An 18,829-nucleotide genomic window follows, 5' to 3' on the forward strand; every position below is an offset into this window, starting at 1 on the left:
GAATCTACTCAAAACAGTCTTTGAGACACTGCTTCTTTGTGTTTCACTTCCCCTGCCATATGTGAAGAAAAGTTAAGAAAATCTAAAAGAAAAGGTGTATGCTTGGTTAAAATACACATTTTCTGCCCTTTGTCCAACTTCTTAAATAGAATGCTTAGATCCTTTACATTTAGTATATTTTCTTTGTTTTTATAAAAGCTTTTCAGAGTTTTAGATTAGTCTTTTAGCCCTTCCTCAGCTCTGTTCCATAACACTGGAACTCACAGATATTTGATTTCATATATGTGCTCTGCTCACTGGAGACAAACTTTATATTGAGGGTGACCTGGACAACCAACGCATCACTGTGCAAACACAGCATCTCAGAGATTTGCCTACCAGTGTGTCCTACAGTTGGTGGAGCCATCTGCACATTATAAGGCATAAGGTACGTGAGTTGTTCTAGGTGTTGTGGGGTCATTAGCCACCTGTGCCTCCAACTTGCTGCAGGATTGACCTGCAGTAGTGCCTGAATTACATGGTTCTGCATGTGAGAGACACATGGGCTCAGCAGCACAGTGAAGAAGCTGCAGGTGACCCACTTCAGGTGACCTGTCCAGGGTGTCCATGAATGGAATGACACAAACGATGCACATTAGGAGACAATGTGGGGTTGGATGTTTGACGATCAAATCTATTCGAGACCCTGAGGGGAACAGGTAGTCTGTCGGAGTGAAGGTGTCCATGAAGGGACAAAAGCTTCTTCTCTGAGGCCAAAGAGTGTGAGCTTGGGACACAGAGCGACTGGACTATGCAGCTGTTTTTCTATGAGTGAAATTAGCTCCACAAAAGAAATGAGGAGAATCTTCAGGATGGTCTGTTTCTAGAGAATGAAACATGAGTCACAGGAATTCAGGAAGGAAATGACCCTAGTGAAACTTTTTTTAAAAATAGTTAATGTATATATATGTTTATATATTATTGGTTATGAATATTCATGAGATACAGAGCTGATTGTCATCCCTAGTGCCCAAGACGTGAAGTGCAGATTCGTGCTGGCAGCATGTGCATTGCCACATCTCATCTGCAAAATGACCACATCAGATGCACCTTCATTACCCCGTGAGGGTGTGAGGAATTAAAGACACAAGTAACAAGACATAAAACGTCTCAGGGGACAGCTGAGAACTTGGAGAGTGGATGATTCCGTTGAACCCAACAGGAAGCACAGGCCCCTCTGCACCTGCCCAAGGGAATCAGCCTTGAACTTGGTGGGTCCTGAGCGCCCCCTGGTGGTCCCGTGTGTCCCTGTAGGGAGGTTCTTGTCTGGGCTCCCACTGACGTCCCCTCACTGTGTCTCTCGCACAGTAATACGTGGCCGTGTCCTCAGTTCTCGCATTTTCAGTTTGCAGATACAGTGTGTTCTTGGCGTTTTCCCTGGAGATGGTGAATCGGCCCTTCACGGAGTCTGCGTAGTATGTGCTACCACCACTCCCGCTAATGGCTGAGACCCACTCCAGTCCCTTCCCTGGAGCCTGGCGGACCCAGTGCATGACATAGTTATCAAAGGTGAATCCAGAGGCGACACAGGTGAGTCTCAGAGACCCCCCAGGCTTCACCAAGCCTCCCCCGGACTCCACCAGCTGCACCTCACACTGGACACCTGCAAACACAGAGACACCCTGGTCAAAAAACTCTCACATGAATCCACTATTTCTCCCACCCATAACCACACACATTCTCAATGTCTCTATTTCGCCTTAATATGACCTTTTAATACAGCAAGAAGGAAAACGCAGCTCAGTCCAAACTCCATGGTGACTCGTCTGTGTTCAGTCCTGATCACCGAGTTGGAGCACCTGGGAATCTGGGGCTGGTTCTCGTCTCCCAGAGCTGCAGGGTCAGGGCTGGGCTGCTTTACATCAGCAGAGCGAGGCCCTATTTGCATGTCCTCCTGCTACATAGCAGGCTCTGTGGTGGGAGCCTATGAAGAGGGCAGAGTCCAGAACAGATGTGAGGGCTCCAGGGGAGTTTGGTGGCAATAACTATATTTGAGACAATGTTTTTTTATTATATGACCGTACCTTTTACACACACCTATAATCCAACTTACGTTATTTTTGCACAGAAACAAAGTATTTGAGTCACTTATGAATTTTAATTCTTTATATAGACGTACAGGTATAAACAAAACCGTCAAAAAATTATACACTGTATCCAGGATTTCATGTACGGTCAGAGGGAGCCTCAGTGTCTGGGTCTGTGCTCCACACCACGGATCCAACCCCAGGACAGAGCAGGGCCTTCCTAGTGACATTTGCCTAGTTAGTTTCTCCTTCCTGTAATAACACTTTGTGATTTTCCTGTGTTCTGTCTTTTATTCGCATCATACTTAGAGAACCAGAGTTCATGCAGATGCAATTTAAAGGATCTCTGAAATTATATGTTTCAGTATTTCTCTATCTCTCTTTCTGTATTGACACCTGGTTTTATTTGTAACCATCATAAGGAGCTATAATAGACAGAACACACTGCACATTTTTAAAGTGTGCACTTGATGAGTGCTGACATACATGTGCACCTGCACAGTCACCACCACAATGGAAATAGTGTACAAGTATTTCATCCTGAAGCATTTCCTGTTGTTCTTCTGATTTCTTCGTCCCACTGCTTACTTCCTCTCACCCTATGTCCAGGCAACTCGTGAACTTCTTTATGTTACTTCACAGTATTTTTTTCTCATCTAGAATTTAAGTCAATGGAATATGCAGTCGCTGCATTTAATTCCTTGTTATACTTCCTCGCGATCTTGGTCCGAGATGCAATCTTTTCTTGTGTGAATCAGACACTCATGGCTTTTACTACGGAATAGTATTCCAATGTGTGAAAATGCTTCCTTTTCTCAGTTTACCTGTTGAGGGGAATTTGTATCATGCTCAGATTTTGGATATTATAAAGTAAGCTGCTCTTAGATTACAAATGTAGACACTGAGTAAAACTGCTTTTTCTTATTCTTTCAACAAACACAACAATAATAGCAAGTGCATTGGATAAGTGGCAGATTAGCACATTTTCTTAAACAAATCAAAGAGCAAAGTTAACAAGACAAACAGCAAACCTGAAATCTGGAGAGAGTAGTTTTCAGGGAAAACAGGACCAAACCTTAGCTCACCTGGGTCGGAGATCACTAGATGGCAAACACACTAGAATAAAGATGAAACTAGATACATTTCATGAATTTCCAAATGTCCAGTGTGCTAAAGCATCATAGTGTGAATCTGCCAGGATGCACATATCTGCAGGGTCCTACCTTCTTTCTGGCTACTCCAGGGTTGGGGAGAATCACTCAGCTCCGGCCTCCTGGGTTGGTGCTCAAGGGGGAGAGGAGGAGCCCCCTGCCTAGTGCTCCAGCACCTCCTCCAGATCCTCCACACAACAAGTTATCAATGTGCACGGGAGGCAGCAAAGCCAATATTTACGCTTTACATTTTGAGAAACTGCTGAACAGTTCTTCAAAGTGGATATACAATTTTATGTTCTCACCAGCATTTTATGAACAAACCAATTGCTCCAAATCTTCATCAATATCTCTTATTATTACTCACTTTTATCATATTCATACAACATGGCACAAAACAGAAACTTATAACATAAAAGAACCTGAATACTGAACACTGCATGTGATTAATTCCACTTATAAAAGTTATCTTGGATAGGCATACATGGAGACAGAAATTAGGTTAGTGGTCACCTGGACCGGCATAAGCAGGGGGAAGGGAGGACTGGAAAGTGACCCTGAAGAGACTTGTTCATTTTGGGATATTCAAAGAATCTAAAATTAAATTCTGTTGGTGGTTGCACAAATACTGTTAATTATTTTGTGAGTAACATATACTGAAGTCTTCTAAACTGTACACTTTTATAGGTAGATATTATCAGAAGTAAAATATATTTCAATAAGTTGTAAAAAATCTATCCACAATTTTCATATATTAATACAGTTATACAATTGTATATAGTTTATAACCCCCATGAAACACAGTTTTGTGAAATAAACAGCAAACATATTGGGATGTCAGTAATTTAAATATATGAGGGCATGAGAAACTGCGTGGTATTTTGATATAGTCCCATTCATTTATTTTCTCATTTGTTGTTTGTTATTTCAGGCTCATGTCCATAGAGTCTGTGCACACACCTAGTTCCTGAATTGTTTCACGTATATTTTGCCTTAGTAATTTTTCAGTTTCAGGTCTTATACTTGTCTTTAATTTACTTTGAGTTGACTTTAGTATATGGTGTGAGGTACATACCTAGTTTCATTGTTCTGCATATGGACATCCAGTTTTCCCTACATCACTTGTTGAAGAGGAAGTCTTGTCCCCAGTGTAGATTTTTGTTGCCTTTGTCCAATCTCAAATGGCTGTCAGACTGAGGGGTGATTTCTGTATTCTCAATTCTGTTCCACTGGCCTGAGTGTCTATAGTCAGTAACAATAGTTTCTATAGTCAGTAATAATATATTTCAAAATAGCAAGGAGAGTAAATTTCAAATGTCTTCCCACATAAATAATAAGTTGATGTGATGGATATATTGACCAGCTTGACCTTGTAAATCTACACAACTATTCCAGTTCTTGAGAAAGGCAAATTGTAACTGAAGCCAAAATGTCTTATTAGTTTAGTTCTACTATGTTTCCATTTGTATTGTCAGGGCAGTGGTGGTGGTGGCAGCACCTTGTGGAGTGTCCTGGGGGCAATGACAGCAACAGCTTGCAGCAACACCCTCCAGCTGCATTAGAGGCTGCCCCATGGCCCCCTGGGCTTCCAAGGGTTGTGGGGGCACCATGGGTCACAGCCACTCATCTTTTCTACTTAAGTCCATAACCCAGGACACCCGGGCACACACGCACATTTACATCAAATGCTCGGCAAGACCGAGCTGACAGACCCCCTGGTTCTTACACAGGGCCATATACAGAGGACAGATGTATGGTATGATAAGACTAAATATGAGCAAAAAATTCAAAGTTCTGTTTATGAAAATATCTGTTAGATCTGGGCTTTTAAGTTATTCAAAAATTTTTAAATAAAAAATTGTTTTATACAAATAGTTAGATCATATTATAAAAAGATGTGCTTTTTAAATAATTGTTGCTTTTAGGTGATTAAGATAAAAATTTAAAATCAAAATAGGTGATGGATATATAAAAATCATATGTTGTAAGGGTTGAATGTTCTACGTAAAAGCTGCCGTTGCTGCCAACCGTGAGGCCTCCGGCCACTGCACTGACCTCGGTTAGAAGCTCTTGTTGCTGGTTTAGTTTGTTTCCCTTTAAAGAAAGACAGGGACTTCATCGGGAGATTGTGACCTGTGACTGATTGAGAACAATCGGTTGAGATGATTCATTACCTTTTTCAATTTGAAGAATAATATGTACTTTCCCAAAGATTATGATTTATAAATAATGACATGTAGTTCCTTAAAATCTTATGATTCGCTATGATCGAAAGAAAATGATTTCAGTATTGTTCTGATCAGTTTTATGTTCACAGTTTAATATTAACCTAATGAAAAATGTTTGCTTTGTGTAATCGGAGGACTGATATGATATAAATAAAGGACAGCGGCTTTCGTGTGTCGTCGCTAATGCACTAGACATCACTGTCCATCGTCTTTTTCTTCTTTGTTTTTCTTTCACCGACTCCACACGTCCTTCTCAGGCTCCAAGAACCAGCTGGAGCTGGACTCCGGCAGGCCCTGACCATTTTCCTATATTTTCCCAACAGATCCAATTATTCCACATCATGTATTGATCAAAACATCATTGTGTTCCCCATAAATGAACACAATTATGATTTGTCACATAAGATGATATTCATAAAAAGTGAAGGAGATACAGCCTCTCTCAGACCACACAGTGGTAAAGGATCAAGGCGTCCCTCAGAAATCCCGAATGAGCTGAGGACAGCGGCCAGCACAGCTTCTATTCAACATCTTCAATGTGACAAGTGGAAGAAAACAAGCAGCAACCAGAAGGAAACACCAACACAGCCCTTTCCTCCAGGTGTGACACGAGGAGTTCTGGGTTCAGGTCTCACACGTAAGAAGCTTGGGTGTCATCACTCTCATCCAGACAACAAGAAAAACATGGAACAAAATGGAAATTGGTGACAATTCTTATATCTGTAAAAGAAGTGAAGCCACAGCGTGAACTGCTGTCCCCAAAACTGAGGATGCAGCCAGGAAGACACAGAGGGTCATAAACTGTCCGATTAGAAACTCATGAGCAGAAACCTCCGTGGGACCCAGGACTGGGGGAGATAAACCAGAGCTGCAGCTGAAGAATTGCTGAAGACTCAGAGCTGGGAAGTCTGAGAGTTGGGTGCAGCCCAGTGCAATGGTCTCAGGGATCCCCAAACTTTAAACTCTACCTCAGGGGCTCAACCGTGTTCTCCAAGAAAATATCAGAGAAGAATCCTGATGTTCACAGCAGAGAAAGGGAGGAAGGAGCCATTCTGAAATACCCCAGAGCATGACTTTCTCTATAAGACGCCTTGACTTCAGGAGAAGCGAGTTTAGCTGATCCTAATGGACTGCAGATTCATCAGAGCATCATTGACCTGAGAGAAGAAAAAAAATGAATCCCCTCCCCCTCCCACAAGAGACTTGCAGTGTCCCCTAAAGGAGGGTAAAGGGAGAAGCACTTGGGAAGGTCCCACCCAGGACACAGCTCACTACAGGACAGAACTCATCCTAGGACTGTGCACTTCTTCCCTACCCCACACCTTACCCACATCCACAGGGCTTCTGTATCATGACAGAGAAAAACTAAAGCACCACATGCACCTTAGACACTATTTAAGAAGTGTCCATGAAAATGTGGTCCACAGAGGAGACAAAAACAAGGAAGTCAGGGGACATTTTATAGAGTCTGTTGCTCATCTTGTCATCTTATCATGTCTTGTCTTTGAGAGACCCAGCCAAAAATTCAGCCCAGCAGGGCTCTGCTGGGTTTATATCTGTGCGCTTGTCACCCTGCATCCTCCACATGGAAACATAAGAGCTGTGTGTGGCCCTCAGGCATCTGCTTCTCCATCGAGTACACTGAGGAATGGACAGCGAGTGGGACAAATCCTCAACATCAATGTCCACAGTGTGGATGAGGACCCAGAGGCTAAACTGCCTCACTGAGGATAGAGACGCCATGGGCAGGGGTCCTGTAGGATGATAATAACCACGTGGGTGTAGCTGCACTTTGTATACGGAAAAATGCTGAGTTAGGGACAGGGTGCTCCAGGACTGATCAAAAGTTTCACGAAAATAATACTAGATCATAATGATTTGTGTGTCAGGAAAAAAAACAGGTCATGAAAAAACCTGAAAAAGAAAAGTCCCCAGTGAAAAGAACCTTCTTATCTGCACATGAGGAAAGTTAGTTCCCTCTGTGTTGCCTGCAGCGAGAATGTGAGAAATTAGAGTCACAAAGAACAAAGCAGGACATGACCCTGAGGGACATCTGAGAGTCAGCAGAGCAGAGGAAACCTCAGATCCCAAGAGGAACCCCCCATGCCCTCTCTGCACCTGCTCCATGGGGCACAGGAGCTGGGTGGGCCTTGAGCGCCCCCTGCAGCCCAGACCCCTCCTGTGTCCTGCAGGGAGGTTTGTGTCTGGGCTCAGGCTGACTTCCTGTCACTGTGTCTCTCGCACATTAATACACGCCAGTGTCCTCGTCGGTCACAGAGCTCAGCTGCAGGGAGAACTGGTTAGTGGACGTGTCTCTGGTGATGGAGATGCGGCTCTTGAGGGATGAGCTATAAGCTGTACCACCACTATAACTGATGCGTCCCATCCACTCAAGCCCCTTCTCTGAGAGCTGGTGGATCCAGCTCCAACCATAATCACTGGTTGTGATGGAGTCACCAGAGACGGTGCAGGTGAGGGAGAGGGTCTGCGAGGGCTTCACCAGTCCTGAGCCCGACTCCTGCAGCTGCACCTCAGACAGGACACCTGGAGACAAGGAGAATCAGAAGCTCTCAGTCACTTTCAGTCACAAACTTCCCAGAAACCATGCGTGACATCTGAGCACTCACCTTGTGGAGCTGTCACCAGGCAAAGGAGAAGACCCCACAATCTCATCTTCTATTAGATCTCAACTCTGCCTTCCGCACAGACCTGAGCCCTGTTTGAGGAGAGACCTGTGAGCTTCCACCACCCATGAGTCTACATTTACGCTGGAGCATGAAGGAATATTTGCATGTGGGAGAGCTCAGTCCTTATAAGTGCTGAGGAACTGAGGTGGGAACCATTGTATTTTTTGAAATGCCCGTACGTTTCTTTTTTCTTGAAATTATCTGACATGTATTTATAATATGGGAGGGAACTTGGTGAGCTTCAAACATGCCAAAACGTGGCCCCAGCTTTCTGAGCCCAGATCTACCTCCTTCAACCCCTGTGTTCTGTGCTGACTGGGACCCAGCCCAACTCTCCCACATAAACTCAGGCTCTGGGTCTTGCTTCTGCAGTTCTGATCCCGGCACGACCCCTGGTTCTTTCCCTGGACCCTCTCCTGTGATGTGGTTCTCATCACACCTCAGAGCTTGTTGTTATATTGTTATTGTTCCATGAGTTCCAGGCCTGCCTTGTGTTTTCCATCCTGCCATACAAGACACAGCACATCAGGACCCTCAGAGACTCTGCAGAAAACGGTGCCCTGAGCGTTACTGAGGACACTGATTCTCAATATCTAGGAAAGATAAAAATCCTAAGTGCCTCCATTCCATGGTCATTCCTGTCCATCTAAAGTGTACAAAGTTTCATCTTCAATTCACTTCTCACCCACATTTTATAGACTTTATTCCTTCATTTAATTTACCAATCTTATCAGATATCAAAAAATAAAATCGATTACAATGGTTAACATGAAAGCAGTAATAACATCCCTATTACTAAACTTTTAAAAGCACACTTTCCCTTGATGTGCACCTGTCTGTGGGCATGAGAGCCAGTCCATGTCTGGGGGCATCACTCTCTGGATGACTGCACACCAGTCTTCCCTGCCTCTACTGTATCACCAGACAACTACTGATATTTCTTTTTTTACTTTACATTATGTTTTATTTTCTGGAAATTTTAAAAGTGGAATAACGTGTTGTGTCCTTTTATCTGCTTTGGTTATTCTACTTGGGATACATACCTGTAAATTTAACCATCTTGTGTGTATCAAGTATTTATTGGATGTAATGACGGGCAGTATTCCATTTCATGAATTTAAAACAGTTTATCTATTAAGCTGTGGATTAATAGTTGGATATTTTCTAGTTTCTTGGTCCTACAAATACAGCTGCTGCTCAGCATGGAGAGGTGGGCAGCCGAGTACCTGTGTGTGTTTCTTATCATAACAACAACATCAAACACAATCTGGAGAAGGTGAGATTTAGGAAACCTTATTCAGTTTTTCCAATAACTGAGTTTATAATACAAGCAAGGCCCCTGAAATCTGGAGAGAGACTAGAACTTTCAGGGAGAGCAAGGTCAGCACATCAGCTGATCTGGGGCGGAGGCTGCTGGACGACACATCAACTAGCACCAGATGAAGCTAGAAACATGCGCGGGGTCTGTTGCAGCTGAGTGTGGTGAACGAGTTACAGTGTGAAATGCCCAGGAGCCACAGTCCCGACAGGAAACTTGTCCTGAATCCCTTTCATCTAAGGTGGGGGCAGCCACAAAAAAACTCCATTTCCCCAAGGTTTAGGCAGAAGCACTGTGGAAACAGAGCAAACCCACATTAGGAGATGAAAAAGGTATGCTTAGGACAAATTGCTGCTTGTCAAGAGTGGATTTTGGCAGCAGTGATCAGCTCACCCCCCTGTGGATGGATGGCGGGTGTCCTCACAGGAAGAGGGCCAGGTGTCAGGTGGGTGGGATGTCAATCACCATGACCACAGGCACTCAGGGGAGGGGCTGGGCCAGCCTTGCTGGGAGGAGCTCTGGTCACTTGCATGGTCTGAGCTGAGGGAAGCCCTGAGATGCACACAGGGTTCTAGAAAGAGTGGAGAAGAATCGGTTAAGTTATTTATAATAAAACTCTTATTCCTTGAACTTCTCACCCAGCAGAGGAATGGCTTTCATTTAGAATTCAAACTGTAAACTAATCGAGGAAATTCTAGCACAAGTAATTACACTAATTACTGAGAGAATATTTCTAGAAAGGCAGAGTGGCCACCGAGGACTAATATTTCAGAGTTTGTGGAGCCCAAGGCATGAGGACAGGATCAGTAGGATGGGACATCTCTGGATGCTAATTGTCGCACTAGGAGCAGTGCGTAGAGTTGTGTGTGTAGACCGTGGGTTGTAACAAGCTAACAGGAGGATGCAACTTGCAAAGACCTGGAGGCCTCCAGGACATTCCACATGTTCAGTTTATGATGAATAACGTGAGACACGTGGGTGGTGGTGGGATTTCTCAAGAAGTGTCTCCTGTGCCAGCTGCTAAGAAAACCAGTCGGGAGGTGTCCAGGTGTGAGGCAGTCGAGGTGGTAGAAACCCTTTAGGTCGCTCTGAGCCACACGGGCTGTGTGATCCTGGTGTCTCACCCAACATCCTTTTTATCCTCCAAAGACTTTGTGCTGTGAGGAGCTCACACACAGGTCAGGGTTTTACTCTGTGAGGAGGAGACGAACAGGAAGACATGCGCTGAGAACACAGTGAACCATTGCCAGGTTCTTATTAGTTACACGGACAGGAGTGTCTCTTGTCAATTTGATGATTGCAATTTTTGTGGTTAGAGCGTTAAGAGGACAGCTGAGTTAAATGATAACTTCAGAGGACAAAAGTATAAAGAAATGGCAGAAATCATTGTTTCTAGACGTGTGTGCTGCACTCAATACTCTTCAATTATTTCTCTATCTGTATTCAAATTTAAAATAAGAACACTTGCATCGTTTCTGCTAATTGTTACTTGTTATTTCCCCATATATGATTTCAGCTGTGATTGCTCCCTTTTTCCTAATATAGGAATTTCCATTAATAACTCTTATTTTACCTGAATATTTGGGCTCTGTTCCCTGGGGACATTGGAGATTTCTTGGTGCCCAGGCCATCCAGCCCACTTGCTGGTCACTCTGTGACCTCAGCACACAGGAGTGTGTCCATGACAGAGCTGGACCCCTGGCAGGACCATCTAGACATTCTCTACCATCAGGCATGTGGGTTGTGAGAGGAGCTCAGGGGGCAGCAGATGGCTGTGTTCCCACATGACCCATCCTGCCCTGCAGTGGTGCCTGCGTGGCCTGGAATCATGTGTGTATGTGACCCAGGGGCTCATCGGGACATCTGAGGCAGCTCAGGTCCCCTGAGTGTAACTTGCCATGGGGTGTCCACAGACAGATGGACACATGAGACAGATGTTAGGAGGTGAGGTGGGTTTGTGCTCTGATGGTCAGGCTTTGCTGAGCCTCCACCCTGCTCCTGCCTCAGAGCTGGGAAGAGTGACCTTGGCTTAGACTCCATGGACCTCAGTGTCTAGGACAGATTATTTTGAATTTAGACAGTGGAAGACAGAGGTGATTATGGGGCCAGTAGTTTCTGTGTGATACTTAAGGGACAGCAGAGGGCAGGCAGGGACCAGGTCTCCATCCAGATAGTTCTCTTTATCTACATGAAATTCCTGTGTGGAAACTGAGAGACACATCTTAGGACACTGACCCAGGGCTGATTTTAGAGCCCCTGCCCAGAACACAGTCCAGCAGGGCTGTGATGCATTTTCTTCTCTGCACCCGTCCTCATGCTTCACAGGGAAACCTGACGGCCGCACCTTGGGTTTGGCTGCTCTTCCATCCAGAGGTCCAAGGGATCGACAGGCAGCGAGGCACACCCTGAACACCCGTGTCCACCTGCGTGGATGAGGAGCAAGAGGTGGAACTTCCACAGTAAAACACGACGCTCGTGGGACAGAGGTCCCGGTGGATGACACACGGGGCAGACCTGCAACTGCCTGAGACAGACGCTGGAACCCCAGACCGAAGAAACATGGGCTCCATTGCGTTTCTCTTTGTGGGAAATAATTCACAGTCACGTGTAGGATGAAAATCTTCTGGATGATCTGGTTTATTTATTTATTTATTTTTAATAAAGAAAATAAATGTCATATGAGAAAATGGCAAAATGATGTTTGTGAGTGCAAATATCACACCTGGAAAGAATGTTATTTTCTCCTTCCTCACCTCCAGTGGAAATGCGAGTAATTATAGAAATAAACAAACAAAAATCAGAAAGTGTCCCTGGGGTCACTGAGAGCTAGAAGAAGAGACAAAGTCCCTGATCCCCACAGAACGTCTCTTCTCAGCTCCTCTCTGCACCTGCTCCTGGCGTGGTTACGATTAGAGTGGACCCTGAGGGCCCCCTCAGCACAGCTGCCTTTTGTCTCCCTGCAGGGAGGTCTGTGTCTGGGTTCACACGGATTCAAATTCTTACTCACAAATAAGAAAATAGAATAGTTGTGCATGTACGTAGGTGGGTGTGGATCGGTTGCTACTGTGTCCTCAGATCCCAGAAGATAATAGGACACCTTGGAAAAAGAGCTCCTGACATTTAGAGGTATTACTAATGACAGATGTAGCAGATACCAGATCAAGTTATAATGCTAATGGGAAGACTCTAAACAATTTCAGATCTTCTGCGTGTGTGTGTGTGTGTGTGTGTGTGTGTGTGTGTGTATGTGTGTGTGTTGTGAGTTTTTCCTTTTACTTGCCTCTCATCGGGAAATATGTATCAATGAGATTTTTTTATATTTATTTATTTATTATTTTAATTGAACAACATACAATGTAGTTGATTTTCATGTCCCTTTGCCAGTTCCTCCTTTCACCCCTCCCCCTACCACTCCCACAATTGACATCGTGTCTGTCCACTTGTCTTAACACATTTGAGCAATTGTGATTATTGTGTCTTCTTACCCCACATTTGTTTGCATATTTAATAATTCATTTTTATTACCTCCCTCAAATAAGTGGGAACACGTGGTGTTTCTCTTTCTGTACCTCACGTATTTCTCTTAATATAATTTATGTGTAACTAGTTGAGTTTCAAAAGTAAACCAATTTGCTGTTACCCACAGTTAAAGGGCTGGTGAATCTCAAGTACTGTTGATATCGTGCATGTAAGCTGAACATCCCAGGACGTTTGCATGCACAAAAATCTCATATTTTTACAAATTTCATGTGAAGACTCACACGTGAATGCTTTTCCAGGTCAGCATTTTAAATAACACTTCCTCCAAGGAAATGTTGCAAACTTATACCTCAGCAACACAAACATGACAGTCTACATACTTCAGACTCTTCCATAAGTCAAAAAACATATTTAGTGATTGAGAATAAATGGAAATCCACAGACAAGCTCATGAACTTATTCTCTGATCTGTGGATATAATTAATTTCACGAGTACTTCTATTTCAACGTGGACAGCTTGTATTAACTTTCCTTGTTGAATTGCTCTGGTCACAATTTATATGTTGAATAAAAGTGCTGAGAGTGGACATCCTACTTGTTTCAGATCTAGGAATAAAAGTTCATTCTTTCAACATTGGGAATGATATTAGCTGTGGGCTTATCATACATTCTGAATCTATTGACTACAATGCAGAGGGAAAATGTTGTTTTCAGGAAATGTCATTGGGAAAACTGAACGTTCAGATGTGAAAGAATAAATGTGAACCATTACTTTACACAATATTTAAAAATCAACACAAATCATTTAAATACCTAAATATAAGACCTAAAACTGTAAAACTTCTAGAAGAAAGCTTAGGAGGAAATCATCATGACATTAGATTTGGCAATAATTTCTTAAATAATAGACTAAAAGCAAATATAGACAAAGCAATTTCAGACAAATACTGTGCATTGAAGGGAACAATTAACAGAGTGAAAATAAAACCTGAGGTTCATGTGTGTGTTGTGTGTGTGTGCTGCATGTGTGCTATGAGAACAACATTTAGAGTTTCTCATGTTTTATGACAGGTTTCTTCACTCTGTGGCATATTTTTTTTATGCTTGTTGAAATATTCAATATGGTATTCTATTTAAAGTTTTTAAAGTAGGCATGCATTTCTCCTAGAAGTGTTTTGTAAATACATGCAACCTCTCTGACCATCATGGTCACTTGCAGTGCTCCAGAGCATCAGGTAATAGAAATTCTGATGGTTTAAACAGACAGCTCCTCACATCCTAGCACTTATTTTATATAATCTGACCCACCGAGAATATACAGAATCACTAATTCGGGAGCTTTCAGTGATGCACACCCCATCACTCAATGTCACATGTCCCATGGTGTTGCAAAAACCACTTCCTGCAGGGCAGCTGGGTTCTTCCTGAAGGGGGTTGTGGGGTTCACTGTATTTGGTGGACTGTGATGTCAGTTTTTCTTGGAATCAAAGTGAACTTTGGAGATGGTGGATAGAGGTCCATTGGTCCTGAATGTAACCAATACATTCAGCCGATGAAGGACCCAGCTGATCTTCCAGAATTTATAGAAAGATAGGACACATGGAACAATCAAACATTGATGAGAAGATCTGGATACATCTCTGAGAGGCAAACAAAGGTGTAAATGTCGCTAAAATCAATCTGTAATAAACTCATGCCATTCAGATGAGTTATTTATTAGTGAAAAGTTTGAGAGACTAGATATGAATGACATAAACATAATTTGTTGTGATTAGGAAGATTTTTGCAGCACTTGAACCTTTTGTAGAAAAATCAAGAACGACTATGAAGAAACAGAAAAGCCCAGTTTTTTTATTGTTTTCATGCCAATGTAAAAGCTATAAAATAGACCCACCAAGAAACAGTCGTACTAACAAATACACTGAAGTACAGAATGTAGACACACACAAAATAACACATATTGACATGCGTAAAATAACATCCACTAAGTGAAACATAAACATGCACTCACACATTAACAGCTGCACATTAAAACTCAAAACTTGCACGCTCAGTACAATGCACACATGGACACACACACTAATGCACACATCAACCTACATACTAACATACTAAAACATATAACACACAAACCTAGAGTAAAACATGCCCATACAAATACAAGAATCACATGCCTGTTAGAAAAGTTATTTTTATTATTTTATGCATGCATAGAAAATAATAGACTCATTTGAAAACCCATCTCTAGCCCCCTTCTTCACCTTGTCACCATATACCTGCAGGGCCATGCTGAGGGTCCCAGTAGATTGTGATTGAGCACGTGCATCCCCTACAATGCCCTGAACGCTGTGCAGACAGAGCTTCTCCCTGTGAGGACAAAGCCCACAAAACACTTTCTCACTCGGAACCTACCTTGGTGAATAGTACAGAGATCACCTGATTTCTTTATGGCTCTGTCAGTGTTCGTGATGCCGAGCAGGTACTTTGACTCCATCTGGTTTCATCAGAACAGAAGAGCCCTGTGACATCTCAGAGAGTGACCGCTGGCTGCTCTACATGAGTGGCCGGCAGGACCCACAGAGAGACGTGGCATCTCCTGGGCACCCTGAGTTTATTTCTCTAGCACCTGCCTGAGGGTCCTGAGCTCCACAAGTGTTCAACAGAGATGCCCAGTTCTCAGACTAGCCCTGTGATCGGAGGTGCAGGGACGTGCGTCTGGTTACACTGACAATAGGAATCATATGGGGCTCTTGACAAACACATGGGTTTCCAAACCTTGTCCAGGAATATGAGCTTTGAACAGGTTTGTGTCTTTTTCCCGACTCTACGGAATCGAATTTTGGACAGTATTTACAGACTTTCAATGAATATTGATTGATTCGCATGTTACTTCTTTATTTTTTACCAACTTGGATCCATGTGCCTGCTACAAACTCAGATCCATAGTTTCCCCTTCACACACCTAGCTCAGCCAGCATAAGCTATTCCTGAAATCTCAATGTCTTAATGCTAAGATTAGTGTGAAACTGAAAATTCTGCAACATTTGAGTTAACAAAGCCATCTCATTCCTCCACATTCTTACAATTAAGCTTGCTAAAGCTTCAGAAATCCTCTCTTTGAGTGTATTTCTCATGGCCTTTTGAGTTACACAATAGCTCCCATTATAACAGGATAAACTTACAAACATCAGTAGTCTTTTAAAAATGCACGTGTGTGTGTGTGTGTGTATCATGTTTGTATTTCTATATATCGTAAAAAGAAAAAGTAAAGTTTTGCAAAGAAACCCCTCCACAACCACCTCTGCACCTGCTCCTGGGTCTGGAGTCTGTGCTGGGTGGGTCCTGAGTGCCTCCTGCAGCCCATCTCTCGCCCTGCAGGGGAGTTTTATGTCTGGGCTCAAGGTGTGTTCTCCCAGCATCTCTAGCTCAGTATTAAATGGCTGTACCTGGGATTCAAGAAGCTCCTTCAATAACACCATATGATTTTGACATAACTCTTGATAGTGAATTTGACTTTCTAAACCCAGTCAACTCTGAAAGAAGACTTTAGACAAGATTTTGTTAAAACACCAGGCAGCCCCTTCACTGAAGTGGATACAGAAGATACACACAGTGATTCCAGAAACTGGTGGTCCTGGGGAGGGTCTTTTACCTCCTTCAAGCTCTTCTCATAAAAGTTCACATCATAGAATATCTGTAAGTATAGAAACATGAGGCCCAACATCCAGCCCACATGCACTCTTGCAAACACAGGCTCACACGCTGCGGATAGTTATCTTCATAATGGGTGGAACACCTGTCCTTTCTTCCTGTACCTAGCACATGGGTAGTGCTCCCCACAATGACTCTGGCCCTGGGTGCGTGTCTTGCTTTGTCAAACAGAACCAAAGCAACAGGACTCAGGTGGAGACTGGGAAGGGCCTACGCAGTTGGTTTGCCTGTTTCCCAAGTGCCCGGGACCCCTGCAGATGCCCATGAGAAGGTTCCAGGCTCACTGAGCAGAGGATCACACACAAGGAGCCAAGCCCAGTCAGTGCACCCACAATTAACACCCTCGATGTGTGGAAAGGGTTCACCAGACCCACACGCCTGTTGTCCCCTGACTCAAGAACACAGTCAGGACCCGAGGGCAAAGCCGCAGAGGGGGGTTCAATGGTTCATCTCCCCAGGAGGAGGAGCAGAAGCAGGAGTTGACCTAGAAACAGGGGACATGGAAAAGTGGGCTTGGGGGCCAGGGCCCCTGTGGGCCAGTGTCTGCGATGGGAATCTGCCCCTACATCTTTCTGTTGGAGACGTCTCTCGTGGGGATCGTGTCCATGTCTTTTCTGCACTGATGGGCTCACAGGCTGCTGAATTGTGTTTGTGGTTCTCAAGTCTCAGGCAGGAAAGAACGTCACTTAACAACAGCAGTTTAGGAGACACATCAGCTTCCTGGCCCAGTTACAGTAACTCTAGGCTTCCGACTTCAGCTCGGTGCTTGCATGGGATGGGTGTCCCCGTGAGTCTCACCCTGGAGTTATCACAGGCTGACGCTGCCTGAGAGAGCGGCGCTGAGGTTCTTTAATAGTTGCAGCTCTCAGAGTCTTCTAATCACCCACTGTTTACAATTGTTTCTCGCGTGTTGTCTTTGGGCTCCCCTAAGCTCTCCTACTCAGAATCTGAGCATTGGCAACTTTCAGATTTAATCCACTCTTACTTTTCTGGTCTAGTGGAAAAGAGTGGGGTATGAGAATGTTACATATGTTTATGAAATTGATTACTAATGTCCTCATGTCTCCACGATGTTCCTTTCACAAGGGCCCTTCCTGTCACGACTCATTTTCCTCCGCCCTCTACTCAAGTTGCTAAAGCATCTTCCTCTGTTTCCTTGAATCTCACCTCCTCTGAGTGTTTTCAACTGTTTAGGTGACACAGAATCACTGCATATGGATCTAGAGTGGGAAGAAGTCTCTTCTCTCTCTCACAGTAAGGTTTGAAAATGTTACTGGGAAGGAGAATCTTCCCGGTGAAGGCTGTGGCTGCACATCTCAGGGATTAGTCCTGCACGTGACAGATGCATGAGGGGACCTATCTCAGTCCTCAACCTGGGAACCTGGAGATTCCTGCATGGAAAGGCCACAGTGATGTGGGGTGTGCAAATCCCAGGAGGTCTCACCCTCACATACTCCACAACTGTCCCCATCCATTTATAGAAATTTTATGGAAACGTTTTTACCAGATTGGACCTGTGGCAGCTTCAGATTTAGGCTAAAAGTTCTCACCTGTCATTCTGGATGTGCCTGTCTCTCCAGTTTTTAGGGCACCAGTTTTATCTGCAATTTCAGTGCTATGATGGGCCCATGACCAGCACTGATGTTCAGTTTGTCTAGATTGCTCTTGTTCTTAGAGTAAGGGTAACAATTTCCAAGCTTTCTGAATGTTTGAGAAGAAACCAGAAGCACCTTTAGAGGTTGACTTTGACCGGCTACTCGGAGGAGTATTCTGATTTCACCAAGTGTAAGTGACACCTGGGCAGACATAATTAGATATGGAACAAACCAAAAGATGGGAAGACGCGCATGCACAACAAATGGACTTTTCACGTTTTCTTCCCAGCCATGGAGTTAAGCTTCATTTCCCAGGGGCCCTGCAGCTGGAGTTGGAAATGTGAGGTGAAGTTCTGGATGACGGACAGAGGGAGGAGTTGTGATGATAGTCATTCCACTGTCCCACCATCTGGCTCTGTTATCAAGGTCACGTCTAGGGGAAGTGTTGTGATCATGCAGGGTCCTCGGTCCAGTTCTCATCATTAACGATTTCTGCATTTCCTAGTGAGACATGAGGACATGAATTCACAGTGGTCACGGTGTGTCTTCAGGAACGGGTCAATGAAAACCAGGTCACATGCCCTCCACAAGAA

At 43.9% G+C, this 18,829-nt stretch overlaps 2 gene segments (V, D, J or C); both read right to left on the reverse strand.

Annotated features, from left to right (window-relative positions):
• Window positions 1-1,235: 1,235 nt before the first annotated feature.
• LOC134372874 (immunoglobulin heavy variable 3-23-like) lies at window positions 1,236-1,834 on the reverse strand. The segment is given in 2 exon segments: window positions 1,236-1,642; window positions 1,750-1,834. Coding segments are annotated over 2 exon segments (453 nt in total).
• Window positions 1,835-7,690: 5,856 nt separating this feature from the next.
• LOC134372875 (immunoglobulin heavy variable 4-30-4-like) lies at window positions 7,691-8,118 on the reverse strand. The segment is given in 2 exon segments: window positions 7,691-7,989; window positions 8,073-8,118. Coding segments are annotated over 2 exon segments (345 nt in total).
• Window positions 8,119-18,829: the final 10,711 nt, after the last annotated feature.

The sequence above is a fragment of the Cynocephalus volans genome, chromosome 3, assembly GCF_027409185.1.
Source record: "Cynocephalus volans isolate mCynVol1 chromosome 3, mCynVol1.pri, whole genome shotgun sequence".
Taxonomy (NCBI): Eukaryota; Metazoa; Chordata; class Mammalia; order Dermoptera; family Cynocephalidae; genus Cynocephalus; species Cynocephalus volans.